The sequence below is a fragment of the Trichoderma ghanense genome (assembly GCF_004382785.1).
Source record: "Trichoderma ghanense strain CCMA-1212 chromosome Unknown scaffold_4, whole genome shotgun sequence".
Taxonomy (NCBI): Eukaryota; Fungi; Ascomycota; class Sordariomycetes; order Hypocreales; family Hypocreaceae; genus Trichoderma; species Trichoderma ghanense.
In genome coordinates, this window is record NW_027395667.1 from 1,332,507 (window position 1) to 1,347,853 (window position 15,347).

Here is a 15,347-nt window from a genome sequence, read left to right on the forward strand (position 1 = left end):
CGCGGCCCCCCCCTGCCCCAGTCGACAAGGGCTTCACCTCTACGCCCGCGTCTAGTCATAGAGTGCATTGGCGGTCGATCTTGAACCAAGTGTTGCTGAAAATGGCGTCGGCGAGGGGGCTTGCAGACCGTACCGCAATGGCATCCGCTTTAGCTGTTGTCACAAACGACGGGTTGATACGGAGTACGCCCAGGCAAATCCTTCGCGACTTCTGGGCAAGCATGCAAGTACAGACCTGTACAGCCACGAGCAGGGGTTCTTTGAACAGCAGCACGATGATAGAGCTGCCCAAGTGGCTTGTCCTGACCAAGCTGCCGAGCTGACTGTGGACCTGGAATCCTGAGCACCAGAAGCACGATCCTGTACGAAGCATCCGGGTTACAATCCAACTGGTGCGCGAAGCAGGTATACCCTTTATACGGATCACTGCTACTAATTATACTTACTTGTGCCAGTGGCAGCGTTCGAGCTGGGTGCTCCGTTGTGCGATGGTATCATCTCACTCGTACTCTATGCATTGACACAAATACAGCACTCGCATGCGGTACTGCCTGTGCATGGCCGCGCATTTGCCTGCCTACCTATGACACCAAGCACATATTGCAGATCGCACCACCAGCAGCTGCGACGATGGAACGGTATGCGGCATTCAACCCACCGGACGCCTGAGGAGCGCACATGTACCTCTCGGAACAGGGCTTCATTTCCCAATCGTGGATGCGACGGCAACGTACAGTACTTTGTGCGTGTCTTTGCAATTTCTTTGCACCCCGCGGAAGGGCTTCCGGAGCGATTTGACCTGAGCGCTGCCGCAAGCCGGCCACCTCGAGCAAGCGGGTTAGCCGAAAGTCGATCGACCGTAAGGCTGACCCAAGAGGGTCAGAACACGGTTCGTCCAGAGCTTCGTGTCTTCTATGGGTTTCGCAACTTCGTTACCGATGTTTCCACATACAAGCATCTGTGAATCACCAACGAGCCATTGACGTACGGCGTCGAGTGATAACTCCCCCGTCCAGATCACCCGGCATGATGCAGAGCGCAATCACACAAGGTTCGTGCCCAACGCCATGCCGACTGCACTGCTCACGTAGGGAAGACCGTTGTCTTGGCTCGGGTCTCCTTGCAGTTGGTGAACGAATCAGCCAATATCGCTCTGCTACAGCTGCCACCTACCGATGCAACTGCGTCTCTTGGTTGCACGAGAAGGGCCATGTGACGCGCTGAGGCATGGAGGCCCTCTTTGGGTGTACATGCTTTCCATACACACATGCCCTTTTCAGGCATCCATACAAACACAGTAATACATTGCCCGGGACGATGACACCGCGAGACATTCGGCAACACACTCCTACAGCGCCAGGCTCGACGATCAACTCCAAGCCACCGCTCGGGAAGCCAGTCAGTTGGTCGTCTTGCAGCCGTATCGGCCGACGCCTAGCGCCAATAGAGGCAATTCTTGACCCAGCTTCTCATTTGCCCGGAGCCCAGCGGCTTCGTTCCCCGGAGCGGGCTGGCCGGCTAGAGCGCTTCGATTCTTGCTAGCGTTTTCAGCCCGACTGGAAACCGGAGCTGCGCCCTAAATCCAGTTCCAGTCAAGGGAACCCACTGTCGAATGTTTCGAGAACAAGCGTTGGAAGAGAGGTCAAACAAGACGGACCCACGTGCCTGGACGGGGGGGTGTGAGGCAAACGGGCTGGAAAAGGAGCTCCAAGCTGAAGGTCAGGTCGTACGTCGAGCACAGCATGACAAGTACTTGTAGCTTCAAGTACCTCGTCTGCCGTTCACCACCAATGTTGGATCCATGCCGTTCGATGATGCCAGACCACACGGATTTTACGGAGTACGGATCGAAAGCGGCAAAACGGTTTCTGCATAATGCGACCGAGCAAAAGGATCACGAAGCAGAGCAAAAGCACCGCTCAGCCGCACATGTCCATTGATCTTATCCGACTTAACCGCCTGGCAGCCTGACAGCCTGCTAGGTGTTGAAAGCCTCTACCCCCCCCATTCCGCATTCTGGGTCCCCCGCCCCAAGGTACTAATAGTAAGGGCAATTTCGCAGTAAGTGCGGAGTAGGTGCATGGGCTCACCTATTTGTTTGTGCTCCCTTACTTGGGCCGTCGGAAGCAAAGAAGAGAGGGAAAAAAAATTGCAAGTTTCCTTTGACAAACCCCCCTTTAACTGGCTGTATGCTCGGCATTGTTCAGTGTCCCTTGGAACGATTGCCGGGATGGAGGTAATCAATCTGGGACTGGATAGAGCGCACTGCATGGGGTGTCGTGTACGAGGGACACAACCGTTTTGACGGAACAGCACATGAGCGTCGTGCTACAAGCAATCATGGACCGTCAGAGCCTTGGGATCGGTACCCAGACGGTAGCGCGGCAAATAAGGCGGCTGGCAAGTACTGGAGGAAAAGCTTTGACAACAGGACTAGCCCTGAGGAGGGGCCCGCGTCCCGGCTTGCTGGGCAAGCGATTCTGAAACAACCGGATTTCGAGGTGACATGCTGGGCCAGAGATCAGAAATCCGGTCCGCCGGGTCGATAGATTCGTCCTGGGCCATCCCCCCCTTTCTTACCCCTTTACCCTGGGCCTGCCCAATCAGAGCCTCGCGAGCTCAAAGCCACCGAGCTTTTGCCAACTTCCGCGAGAGGGGGCGCCATGCGGCGCTACGGCTAAGTGATGGCATGTTATTGTGAGGAGCGCTTCAAGATTTCTGCCGCCCACAGAAGGGGAGCAGGCGTTCCGATGGCGCTCGCCATTGCGCAGCGCCAGCGGAGACGGGTTGGCCCAACCGGGCGTGTGGTCTGTAGCCGGCAGGACGGGATGGCTCCCCGAACTGCGATACCCTGGGCGTCGGTGATATGCGTTGAGCCATTGGGCAGCGGTCCCTGGCGCTAGCTTTGGCCATGACGACACTTGTCTGAGGCCAGACACGAAGAAAATCTGGCGGCGGGCGGGCCAAGAGCCAGGGCTCAGGGCCGACAGATGGGATCTGCTCAATCAGTCGATGAGGAGGATCACGAGGGAGGGGCGGGCGAGGCAAGGCAAGCGATCTGGCGGTGAGCTTCCGGACCCCCGAAAAAGGAAGAAGAGAACCAGATTTCTAATGAAAAAAAGAAAGAAAGAGAAAACCCAACACAAATGAAAGAAAAAATTTGGCTTGGAGGGGCAGTGGGTTCCAAGAGACGCATACATACATGCATGAGAGAGCACTGTACGCGCGGTTTGGCACCTTTTTGCATGCTCACAGCTGCCCAATGTTGGCGGCAATAGCGAGCTTGGATCCTAGGTGGTGCAGTGCGTCTCGGGTGACACAAAGCCGCGCTGCTGTCGTGACGATGAGTCTCGGCTGAGCGTTTACAGTGCAACACTGCTGACAATTCCTGCCGTTGCCGTCAGCCATAGCCGGGGTTTCGAACAAACACAAAGATGTTGATCCCGTGGCTCACGCGTGACAATTACCTCTGCGACCCTTGCATGCCGCCTCAAGAGGGGGAGAGACGAAAAAGAAGCAGGGAAACAGAGGCAAGAAAAAGGAAATATCTGTCGTTGCTGTTGCCTGGAGTTGCCTGGAAGACTTCTCTCCTCTGACTTGAGTTTTCTCACTTCTCCTCTGAGCCTTTTTTTTCTGTGGTTCTCATGTCGGGGGCAAATAGGGTTGGGCTTTTGGCTTGCCTTGCTTCCCCAACTGCTGCATGACATGCATGCGGTCGCATGGGAGAAAAAAAAAAGCGTCTGGTAGGGCAAAAGTAGACCCCCATGAGTAGCTTCGCGGGTCCGGCACCTGTCTTGTATCGGTCGACACTCTTCCGCCCAAGTTTGCCCCGTATCTCAGGTGTTGTCTCCAGCAAGGCAAAAGGGGGTATGTTTCTTGCGCCCCCCCNCCCCCTCCTTACGGACGGAGTACCTTACGTTAAGGTACGCTTCAAATGAGGTCCAAGCTCTGCTAATATTGCTAGCCAGCAGAGGATCCTTCGCGGAAACGACAGCTGTGACGTTCGCAAATGACAGCCCAAGCACGTGTACTCGCGCTAGTGATACAAAACCTCGGTCGCCTGCAAAAGGAAATGAGATGGAACAAAGGAGGAAGGGGGAAAGAACACGCCAATGCTGATGAGGAACGGCTCTCCTCCTCCGGCTGCTAACCAGCGATTCGTGTGTATCGTGCCGGCCGCCACGTATGTACTTGCGTGAGCATAAGCATGATGGTCAATAACGCATCTCATAAGAAGAGGATACTCGCGGACGGCTCTCTCATTGCGTCTTGCTCGGTGTGACCCTAGAAATAGACACAATGGCCCCAAAGGCAGAGTGAGCGGAATCTCACATGGTGGCCAATGAACACCAGCAGAAACTGTAGGGTATTTGTTCGCCGAGTGTATGCCATCGCATGCAGCTGGTCAAGTCTGCGGCAGGCATGGCTTTTAGGTGAGCGCGCACTGGCGGTCGAATCTTCCCGCGAATATGGTTGTTCCAGACATGTCTCCCTCGCTGTTCTTATCTCGCCGCCAGCGAATCGCTCCATCTGGCGGATGAAGTTGCCGCGCAAGGCGAATGGCGAAGCACACCGGCGGCGAATACTGTACGCAAGCAAACAAACAACACCGAGCCCACGCTCGAATAGGCTTCCGGACCGCATGCCCGGGTCAAGTAATCTTGGGGGCTAGCCAAAGCAGACACGGGTGACGAGAAGTGGCGCCAGGAGCTTGGAAGGGGGAACACAGGTACTGAGGAGGTACTTCGAGCTTTGCTGGTCCGACATTCTGGGCCCCCAATGTCAGAGGTGCCGGAAGAGGTACCGACTCCACAGCCAAAGCCCTCCCAAGCTCTGTTACCAGGGGTGTCCCGGCCTTCCAACGAGATGGACGCTTCACACCTTCTTCCGTTTGGGACGGACCACCCCCTCGGGCTGCTGCTAGACCCTCGTTCCCTGCCGTGGCGTCCATTGTCCAGAAGCTCGAAGCTCGACCGGATTCATGGGTGGATTAACACTGGTCCCGGCATTGCTTGTCGCATGGCGCCTTTCGCCGATTGGGGCGGGCTCGTACTTTGTACGAAGCCAAAAGCGGCTCGGTCGTTTCGTTGCAAGCATATCACCGCCGTTTGCCTTCAATCAGTGTCAAGCTATACTCGTAGCACGAAGTATGAGCTCTGAGACTTGCACCTGTATGTCGTATGCACCCTCAAGAGTCACCGGCACACCCCGGACTAGGGCCAAAGTGTTTAGCACAAAGTAGGTTGGCGGATTGTGGACAGCCTTCTGCCCGTCTCTTCTGCACTCTGGCACATGAAGAGTCTTGTCATCACTGGTTGATGTGCTTCCAGATACCTCGTACCTGCTTGTACGAATTGTCATATTGTGTTCGAGTTCGGGTTCAAGCTCCGATGACCAGGCTGCTCTGAGTTCAAGGCGCGTCTTGGCCAGTCATCACAACGAAGGTCTTCAAAGAGCGTGAAGCGTGGCTGGAAGCCCGCGAGAAGAAGCCCTCCCCTATTCCGTTCGCATGGATTTCCAGACCCTTCTGTCTTGACTGGCCGGAGCGAGCGCAGCGCTAAGGACTCTCTGATGGAGCCCTCGTCCCTCGTATAAGCTCTTCCTATGGCACTTTCAAGTAAGTACTGGTGGTGCTAGCAGTACATGGAATGGTATCGCCGCGCGCTGTACGGAGTAGTTGAGGACAAGCTTCAAGCAGTACAGCATTGTCCGTAGACAGGTCTTGGCGGTCGTGGAAGAAGGATGTGGGGATAATGGCCTCCTCTCCTGAGCCTTGGGGCAGAGCGGTAGTTGGACAATCCAAAACCTCTCCGATTTTTCTTTTACCCGCCCTGTCTCGATAAGAAGGTGAACATTCAATTTTTTTTTTTTAGGCATCCCCACGCATTCGGAGTCTTCTCACCACGTGGCCTGCGCGTTTTTCGCAATGGCTGGCATATCGGGATATTGGTTATCGCTGATCTTGAATCTTCCCACCAACCTCTTCTCATCTCCTCCTTCGCTTCTTCACCGTTTTTTTTTTCATCACCCAAGCACTGGATTTTTATCCGGAACGGAAGATGTTGCATGCCCTCACGCAAGTGCCCGCAGAGTTGGCTTTGAAGCCGGCCGATTCCAGTTGCACAAGCCGCCCCTGGCAAGGTGGGTTGGATTTATGGCACCACTCCTACACGACAGGCCCGGACCTGCGCCTCTATAACATTGCAGAATTGTTGAGGCCATCCGAAGAGAAAAGCAGAACCAGGTTGGGCGCGGGCTCGGGCACGAAACGGAGGACACCAGGCGGACTGACGCAGCCTGTCGCTGTCGCAGACTTTTAGTTGGCCCAGTCTCGTCGATTCGAACAGAGGCTTGCTGCGCGCATGGTCATAGCAACAACCTGGTAATTTCCACAATGACATCAACTCCCCAGTCAATTCTTGCAAGCGGCATGACCGAACCGCCCTCTCACTCGCAATGATGTCGTGGAACCATTGCTCCTGGATAGGTTTTCTTCGCGTGCCATTGGACTGCACTGCGACATAGCACGCGCCACTGTAGAGCGATTCGTGTCTGAAGACCTCTTTCCGCCCATTCGTCCATTTCTCTCCGCCTTTCCGACTTCATCTCTCTCTCTTCTCTCTCACATTTCGGTGTCGGAGGGGCTTTCAACCTCTGTCTGCATCCCGCCTCCCGCTGGCTAGACGCAGCAGTACTGTCAGCTGACCTCAGTCAGTTCACAAAGTGCTAAATTAATACTTGTCGTAGGATATGGAGCCTGCGGCCTGGAATGGGTGTCACCCCAATGTGATTGATAAGTGCGCAGGATATAGTGAGGGAATATTGAGGCCATCCTGCCGCCGTCGGTAGGCCGCCTTGGCGTTGCTTCGTTTGATGCCATGATGCCGCGGCAGCAATGTCAGATCATGAGCTCGGTGTGTGTGACGACCTGGATACGGGGCAGAATTGCCGGGCGTATCATCTCTGGTGCACGGAGTAGTAATAGTATGTACCTCGTACATACTCATGCCTGTACCGGCAGAACACGACGCATAGGCCCACAGCGAGAGAGCCGGGGTTGTTGCTGTAAAAAGGTGAAGAAAAAAAAAAGGGAAAAAAAAAAAGAAGGCTGAGACTCCGTGACAGGCAGCTTGTTGCTTCTGCATACACACATATGCACCGTGGCATCATGTGTTCCGTCTGCGACCGAACATGCCAGGTTGCTGCCGCCTGTCGACCACTCAAAGCTGGCTTCCACTTAAAGATACGCGCGATATGCTTCCCTGATGACCAGGAGGCGCTGTGCGGCTTGTAGTCCACATTGGCTGGTTAATAAGGCAGCTGGGCCTGGTCGAAAGTGCATCCTCTTCCAAGCGCCGCGGCAACCCGCCGCGAAGCAAACGGACCGTAGCCCGCACACGCTTCTCAGTGGCCTTTGCTGGAGGGGGCAGAATCCTCCGTGTCAGTTGGGGCGCAGTGCCATGTCGGATCTCGTCTACCACAGCTTGGTTTTGCGACTTTTGGTTCTTGCTTCCAGTTGACAATTATCATTTGCCGTTTGCTTTTCCTCCTGTCCCCGTGAGTTTCGTTGACGAGGCACGTCTGGGACGAGACATGCAGCTTCACCGGCCCCGCACATGTGGATAGACGTCGACCAAGCTGTGATTCTGCGTTGTCGTACATCGTGCCACTAGGTACGTCGTAGATTCTGAAAGAATCGAAGTGCTACTGGCGAATACTGGGCCTGTCTCTATCGTACCTGTGCGAGTAAATTAGCACTACTATTAGCACATCCACCTAGGGAGAGTATATACGTCACATGCCAGATGCGTCCGCCTACTTCGGTAGTACTTTGTATGTCCATATATGGCCGACACGAACATCCATGGGCATCGACTTACATGCAGCCTGCCGCAGCACACCGGTCGCCCGTCACTCTGAAGGCCAATTGAACAAGCTGCTGCTAGTATTCCAAAGCACCACAGCAGAAGAATTCGATGACAGGGGAGATCCCCTGGGAGCCACCGTTACTACCCTAGGTTGGGCAAATGTCTGGCTTGCAAGGCGTCCAGAAGGCCAAGCCAACGCATAGCTGCCTCGCACACCGCGCTCATCTGCCATTCGCGTGGTCGAGTGTCACAACCGCAAGACAAGCTAGACGGGCTAGGACATGTTGGGTACCTTGGGATTTCACAATGGTAAACGACAGATCTTGCGGTGACAGGGATGCGCCGAGCCTGCCGTTTCTGTGGTATTTTGCCTGTACTGAGGTACAGGCTTGTGAGAAAGTGTTCCTCATCAGAAGAGGTCAAGCCGAATAGTGGCGATGACTGAATGGCAGCTATGCGTATGGTTCAGTAATAAACTGACAGCCGAGCATTCTTTCATTGAGTGCTTGCTGGGACGTATATAGTAGAGGCGATGAGCCCAGTGCCTGCTCCTTGCCGTGCCACCGTTAGCTTGCAGGTTGATGGTGCGCACGCACACAAAGGGCGTGTCTCCTCCGTACTCACATGCGACATGCGGGCAGCTCATCAGATGCTAGCACAATATTCGTAGATGAGGCACGCAAAAGCGGCGCTTCTGTGGCAGTCTGCATAATGCTGGCGTGTAGGGAACATTTCCCATGCCTCCCTCCCTCTACATCTGGCTGTTGTGAATTGCAGATGACTGCTGCGTGCAGGGAACAGCGAAAGAGGTCGGTCGATCCACCTGTGTGCAAGCGGACGTCTATAGTGATTACAACTCAGGACATGGTAGGTACGGGCATGTATCCGCACAGGCACACGCGAGCACATGCTACGCCCACTCCCAACCAGAGAGCTCGGGTGCCGTGGTTGAGTAGATGTGCGTACAAGGTCCGTATCGGAGCATATCACCCAGTAGTTCGAGCCATGAAGTGTGTCTGTCCTGGGACTTCCCGAAGTCGAATCGCTCTCGGGGCGATCAGAAATTCGTCCCCGAAGGTGACCCCAGGTTTTGATGTGTTCCCTGGCTCGGCACAACAATAACTCGAGTGTTCCGCACCACTCCGTAAAAAAACATGCAATACCGAAGCGGCTGCCAGCAGCAGGCCGTACGACATCTGTAAATATTCGTGCAGTCTGTCACGAGAGCGCGATGGCCCTGTCAGGCGACGGCAATGCAGCTTCTGGCCTGACGTCTTGAAAGAGGTCGACGCCGCCTCTTGTCGAAGGCAAGCAGCAACAGGAAGCACCAATGCGCAAACCTGGGTACCAGGTCCAGGCACTCCGCACGGAGTACAGTGCAATAGATAGGTGGTAGCGACTGAAAGAAGCGAAGGTGACGTTGTCCGATGGGCGCAACGAACCGTCAACTAGCACGAGGGGGCCGGCTGGGTGGCTTCAGTGCTGCTGCTATTCTTGTCAATCAGTTTGTGCTCGTACCTGAGGCAAACTGTGCTACTTACTACAGTATACTCTCACCTTGCTTCTCCTGCCCTGCCCTGCCCTGCCGCTCCACTCCCCCCCCCCCTTATTGCTCGTCCTCCCACCCCTCTCCCAGATCGGGGGCTTCCAAAGTGCTGAAAGAGGCCAGAAACCGAAGCGAAGCCACCATCACCATCGCGACCGAAACCGCAACCGCAACTGCAACGGCAACCACAGACAGGCCTGGCTCAACCTGGCGAGACCGGCCCAAGTCGTCGCTACACTCTGGCCTGGAAGTGGGCTGCAGCAAGAGGCAGGTAGACGAGACTCGTGCTCGAGATGTTGGCTGGATGATCGCCGTCGCGATGTCTTCAAGCTGCAGAGGCTCGGATTCATGGCCAGGTCATGCTGCTTTTGTTTGGGGTTGCACAAGCCGTGCACCGGAAAATACGGTGTACGGATACGGCGAACCAGCTTGCGGCAGTTGCGCGCACCGCACCGCACTGCAACTGCACCTGCCCAGATCCCTCGATGCTGAAAGAAGCGTCGTGTCCTGTCGCCAACCGCTCCTGCCGGGGTTGATTTTGATGTATGTACGTACATGTATTTATCTTTTTATCTCAATTTATCTCATATTCGCCGTTTTGGGGCTTTTGCCCCCCAATCTGGTGCTCTCCTGGTCTTGTCTTCATCACCACTTCATCGTTCATCATCACTCACTGACTTGTCCAGCCGTCCTGAGCTGTCATCTTCTGCTTCTTCTCTGTGTTTCTTTCTCAGATCCCCCCCCCCCTTTCTACTTCTGCGGAGGATTTCTTCCACTCTACCTCGAGAGAATCCTTTTCGCACTTTTCTCTTGCATTCTCGCATGCAGCTGCTGCTGCCGCCATACTTGGATCACGCAGAAAGTACCGACCTACCAAAGTGCCTACCTACCTACCTTACATACCTTGCCGTTACCACGACCTTATATCATCGTCATCGTCGCCGCCATCATCCTTTCTGCTCCTCCTCTCCACCATCTGACCCCTTGCTCGACTTCTCTTTCGGTTGGGTCCAAACCACATCCTGGCCCTGGTAAAATGCTGTTGCCCTGTCGCACTAGTAAGGTCAAGCTGTACCCCCTCGCGCACCCCTCACTCCAGCTATGCTCACCCCTACCAGGTTCTACCCAGGAAGAGCGCAGGCTTGCCAAGTAGGTACCTGGCGTGTACCTGACGGGCCTCGCTCTTCTCCCACTGCTGTGCTGACTCGGGAGCCAGCCTCAGGCTAGAGGAAGTGCCCTGACCGGCCGGAACGCTAAGGGCGTGTGGCCCATGTCCTCTCGCAGGGCCTTCGAGGACACCCCGAAAGCCCCACGGATGGATCCAATCGCCCTGGCGCTCGACTTCGCCGCATTAATTCCTGTGCCAGGTGAAGGAGATCAACTTTGTTTTGGCCCGTTGCTTCTGCCCTCATGTCACCGCCCAACTCTAAGCTTGTGCCACCATGCCCGTCATGATTTCAGCTTATACCCCAGATGGCCGTCGCCGTCTTGTATCCCGGTACGTACTTCATAACTTCGTCTACTACTACATATATCATCACTCTCCCACTCTCACCAGACGGCTTCTCCTCTCTTCTCCCCCAAGTCCTCTTACAAGACTGTCTCTCCCACACAGCCCTATCCTCTTCTTTGATCCCTTTTGGGGTTGCTTCATCTGTCCTTGTCTTACACTGGATGATACACATATCTTATACATACCTGCTTGACCATATCCCGTCTATAACCTTCTCCCGTCGTCGTCGCCTACTACCCCGGCCAAGGGACTGACCAGCGGCAGCCATCTGCTTGTCCTTGGAGCAGCAATCGGCTTTTACTCTGCGAATCGAAGCCTTGAAGTCGGTCATTGGCTGCCGGGTTGGGCTTTCTAGACCTGCGTGTCTAGATACGAGCTTCGTAAACCTTGTTGCTCGGCTGTTAGCTTTCCAGCAGCTGATTCCGTTTGTCCCGGCTTAACCAACGCTCCCACCTTTCAAAGCCTCCAAAGCTCAGGATCAGCCAATATGCGGAGGTCAACTTCCGTCCCTCGACCTCGGCGTCGCGGCTCTGCTGCCCAACGCAAGGAGCCGCTCCCGCCCTTTCCTGTCCAGCAGATGTTTGTGCTAGGTAAGCATTTGTCGCTTTGACCCTGCTCTAGATGCACATGGTGGCTAATGTGATGGCAATGTAGCATGCTGCAGATTGTGTGAACCCATTGCTTTCATGTCCATCTTCCCTTACATTTACTACATGATCGAGGACTTTAAGATTACCGAAGATCCGAACAAGATTTCCGTTTACGCTGGCATGGTTACTTCTGCATTCACGCTGGCCGAGTTTGCAACTGGTGTCATGTGGGGAAAGCTGAGCGACAAGATCGGACGAAAGCCTGTGCTTCTTAGCGGTCTCATCGGCACAGCCATCAGTGTTCTCATCTTCGGTTTCGCTCCTAGCTTGCCCGTCGCCCTCTTTGCCAGGGCAATGGGCGGCCTTCTCAATGGGTATGAGCTCACCCTTGTCGCCATGGATTGATAACTCTCGTCGCTTACTCAACCACCAGAAACATCGGTGTATTGCAAACGACCGTGGCTGAGCTCGTGACGGTCAAGGAGCACCAGCGTATGCCTCTGCCTCTCTCTCCTCCCGCAGTGTGCCATTGACGAAGTCGGGCCCATGCTAACGAGACTGCCCGATAGCTCGCGCGTACACCATTATGCCCATGGTTTGGTGCATTGGGTGAGTGTCTTCAGTCATAGTGTGCAGACGCTGTATTCTAACCGTCCTCTCCAGCTCAATCATTGGCCCCATGATTGGCGGCGCTCTTGCTCGACCCTGTATCAGCTATCCCGACTACTTCCCCCGCGGCTCCGTCTGGGATCAGTACCCCTATCTTCTGCCCAACCTTTTCAGCGCGTTGACTGTTCTCTTTGGCGTCGTTGTGGGTATCCTCTTTTTGGAGGAGACCCATCTTGGCAAGAAGGGAGAGAAGGATCGCGGCCGTGAGATTGGCGACCGAATTTCTGCACTGTTCAACCGGGCCGCGTACGGCCGAGCTGATAAGCCCGAAAAGCAAAGCCTTCTCGGTGACTGCGAACAAGCTGGATACAACACCCTTCCCAACTCTTCCGATACAGATGCGACGAAGCTTTCCCAAGGCGGAGCGGGACTGCCAGATTACCGAAGCCGAGATGCGTCGCCTCGAATTGCGTCTCAGAGCAACACGGAGCGCCAAGCCGTGTCCAGCCCTGAGTCTACTGAGACGCAGCCCGATCAGCCGACCGTGATCTTCACCAAGCCGGTGTTGATGAACATCATCTCTTACGGCATCCTCGCATTGTAAGTCGTTTCCCTGGTGGCAGTGCTCATGGCATGCCCGTGTACTGACCAGCCTCTAGCCACACCATCACGTATGACCAACTGTTCCCGGTGTTCTTGAGCACTGCCCCTCCCAAGGAGCCCATTCTGGAGCTTCCTTTCAAGTTTGTCAACGGCTTCGGCCTTGAGACCAAGGCCATTGGCGTCATCATATCTATCCAGGGCTTCTATTCTTTGCTGTCCAACTATTTGATCGTGACGCCCATGACCCGCCGACTGGGACCTCTGCGCCTGTTTCGCCTCATTACCTTCTCCTACTTCGCCCTCTACTTCGTCACTCCATATGTGGTGCTCCTTCCAGAGAGCCTGAGGATGCCGGCCATCTACCTTTTGGTCATCTGGAAATGTACCTTTTCGACGATGGCATATCCCAGCAACGCAATCTTGTTGGCCAACTCAGCCCCGAGCAAACAAGTTCTCGGCACGATCAATGGCGTCGCGGCGTCTACGGCCAGCTTGTGCAGAGCTCTCGGGCCTACCCTCTCTGGATTCCTCTATGCCATGGGCTTGCAATCTGGATATTCGGGTCTCGCTTGGTGGTTTAGCGGACTGATCACCATTGTGGGTGCCTATCTCAGCACTCAGATTACCGAAGGAACACAGGCCCCAGTTTCGGGGGGGATGCTCGAAACTGACGAATCCCTCATGAACGATTACGATGACGATGAAAGCGTTTAAGGGTTTCTTATTGCCGATACCGCACCGGTTTTCATGGCGCCAATTTCATCAACGACACTGCTTTGAGACGACGACCGCATTTTCACATTTTCATCTTTTCTTTTGAATTTTCGCAACCCGCAGCGATGACTTTAAGCGAGCTTTGTTGAGTCGACAGAGTGATTGACTTCCATCATGCACGGCGGCACCTTGAAAGACAACGCCTTCTCTCGCTTTCATCATTCGCTTTCCTCTCTGTTATACACTTTTTTTTTTTACCTGATTTCGAAGTTTTATATTTGCATGCTTGGGCCAACAGATTTGGACATTTAGAAGGATACCGGAGCTCTGGGATAAACAAGGAATGGAGCTATTGTCATTTTTGGATTTTCTCGACATTGTGCTTTTGTTTTTTCATTTTTTTCCCCCGCTCTCTTCCTCCTCGCACCCCCCCTTTTATTCTTTTTTATTCCTCCTTGCGTGGGAGGCAAGGCACAGCTCATGGCCCTGCAACGTTGTGGATCGGAAGACTCGGACACAGGCCGGTGTGGGAAGGGGAGACTCAGGACATCGGATGGGGCTCAGGTGTTATTATTGGTATATTGCACAGGACACAACAGGGCACCGGAACTGGACAATGGGCGCTGGACACTAGGAAGCGGGATATTGGATATGGGGTATAAGACATGGCTTGCAGGCTCTGGGATTTGGTATTGAACACTTGACGGCCGGTTGCCTTTTTTATGAATGGTTGGAGACGGTACGGATCGGGACAAGACACGACGGAGCAGGATAAGATGGAACACATGGATGTTATTGATGAAGGATTCCTTTTTTCTCCTCCCCTCCAATGCCACGGGTTTGGAACCTCTGGATAGCTAGTATTACTTCTACCTGGACAGACATAGCTGGCCAAGGTATGCATTGGGCTTAGCGATTGAGAGGCCAACGGATACAGAAGATACAGAATCTTTGCGGTGGCAATATACGGGCATCTAGCTTGATTTGCTGTGCGCTCCTTGCGGTGAAGGTGAACTTTTCGGTATTTGGTAAGCTGGCCGCCAATTTCATGCCGAGCTCGAGGGGAGTGCAAGTAGAAGTGGGGGAAAAAAGAAGCAGAAGAAGAAAGGGAAGCGAAAAGGAGATGGGAGAAGCAAGGACGGGGCAAAGTGACGAGGGGAGAAGGGCTGGAAGAAATGCTGTGGCCAATCGAGATGGGTGTAGGCCAGAGGCAGCAGATTGGACTTCCATTTGTCTTGAACGACGAGGAGAGGTCGAGAGAGGCACATGTGGTATGTGTTAACATGGAGCCTGTTGGCATCTGTGTGCTCGCGTGCGCTAATGTGAGGTGTGGGATAGCAGTGCATGGCATGGGCGTGGTGCAAATGGTGTCCACGGATCAATGGGCATTTGTATGGAGGTTTGATGATGGTAGAATGCGTTAGTGTACCTTAGGGGCGAGGGGAGAACGTTGAAGCTAAGGTAGGCAGGCGGGTTATGTGATGCTGCTAGTATAGTTGTATGGGTTCCAGAAGCAGTGGTGGTGTTAGTGGTCGACTGGTGGTTGTAAGTGGGCGATTTGTGGCTTCGAAGTATGGGAGATCCATTCGCTAGGTACTCCGTAGACGAAGTGACGTGTTTGTTGGGGTGGCGTCTGCGGATTGCGAGGGCCAAGATCTACCCAAGTCCTGTGAAGGATTGAAAGAGGGAGGCTTCAGTCTGGAGAGTCCTGAACGGAGGCATTGGGCGGTGAGACGACAGAGAATGGAGCCGTAGAGAACAATGAGACAGAAACAGGTAAAAGAGAGACAGGGAAGGCTGGGCAGAGAGACCTTGGTATGCGGAGCCATGCGTGTGTGGTCCTGTATTGCCATCTAACCCCGGATCTGCTGCGTGATGGTGATTTGGTGGGCTCAAGCATCTAG

At 54.4% G+C, this 15,347-nt stretch overlaps 1 protein-coding gene across 1 annotated transcript; it reads left to right on the forward strand.

Annotated features, from left to right (window-relative positions):
- Nucleotides 1-11,414: 11,414 nt before the first annotated feature.
- On the forward strand, nt 11,415-13,443 carry CCMA1212_004608 (uncharacterized protein; the record flags this gene model as incomplete). The annotated part of the gene is made up of 6 exons (XM_073701906.1): nt 11,415-11,517; nt 11,582-11,891; nt 11,951-12,009; nt 12,087-12,126; nt 12,181-12,726; nt 12,786-13,443. 6 exons carry the CDS (start codon nt 11,415-11,417, stop codon nt 13,441-13,443), a joined length of 1,716 nt encoding a protein of 571 aa, XP_073559976.1.
- Between the last annotated feature and the right edge of the window lie 1,904 nt (nt 13,444-15,347).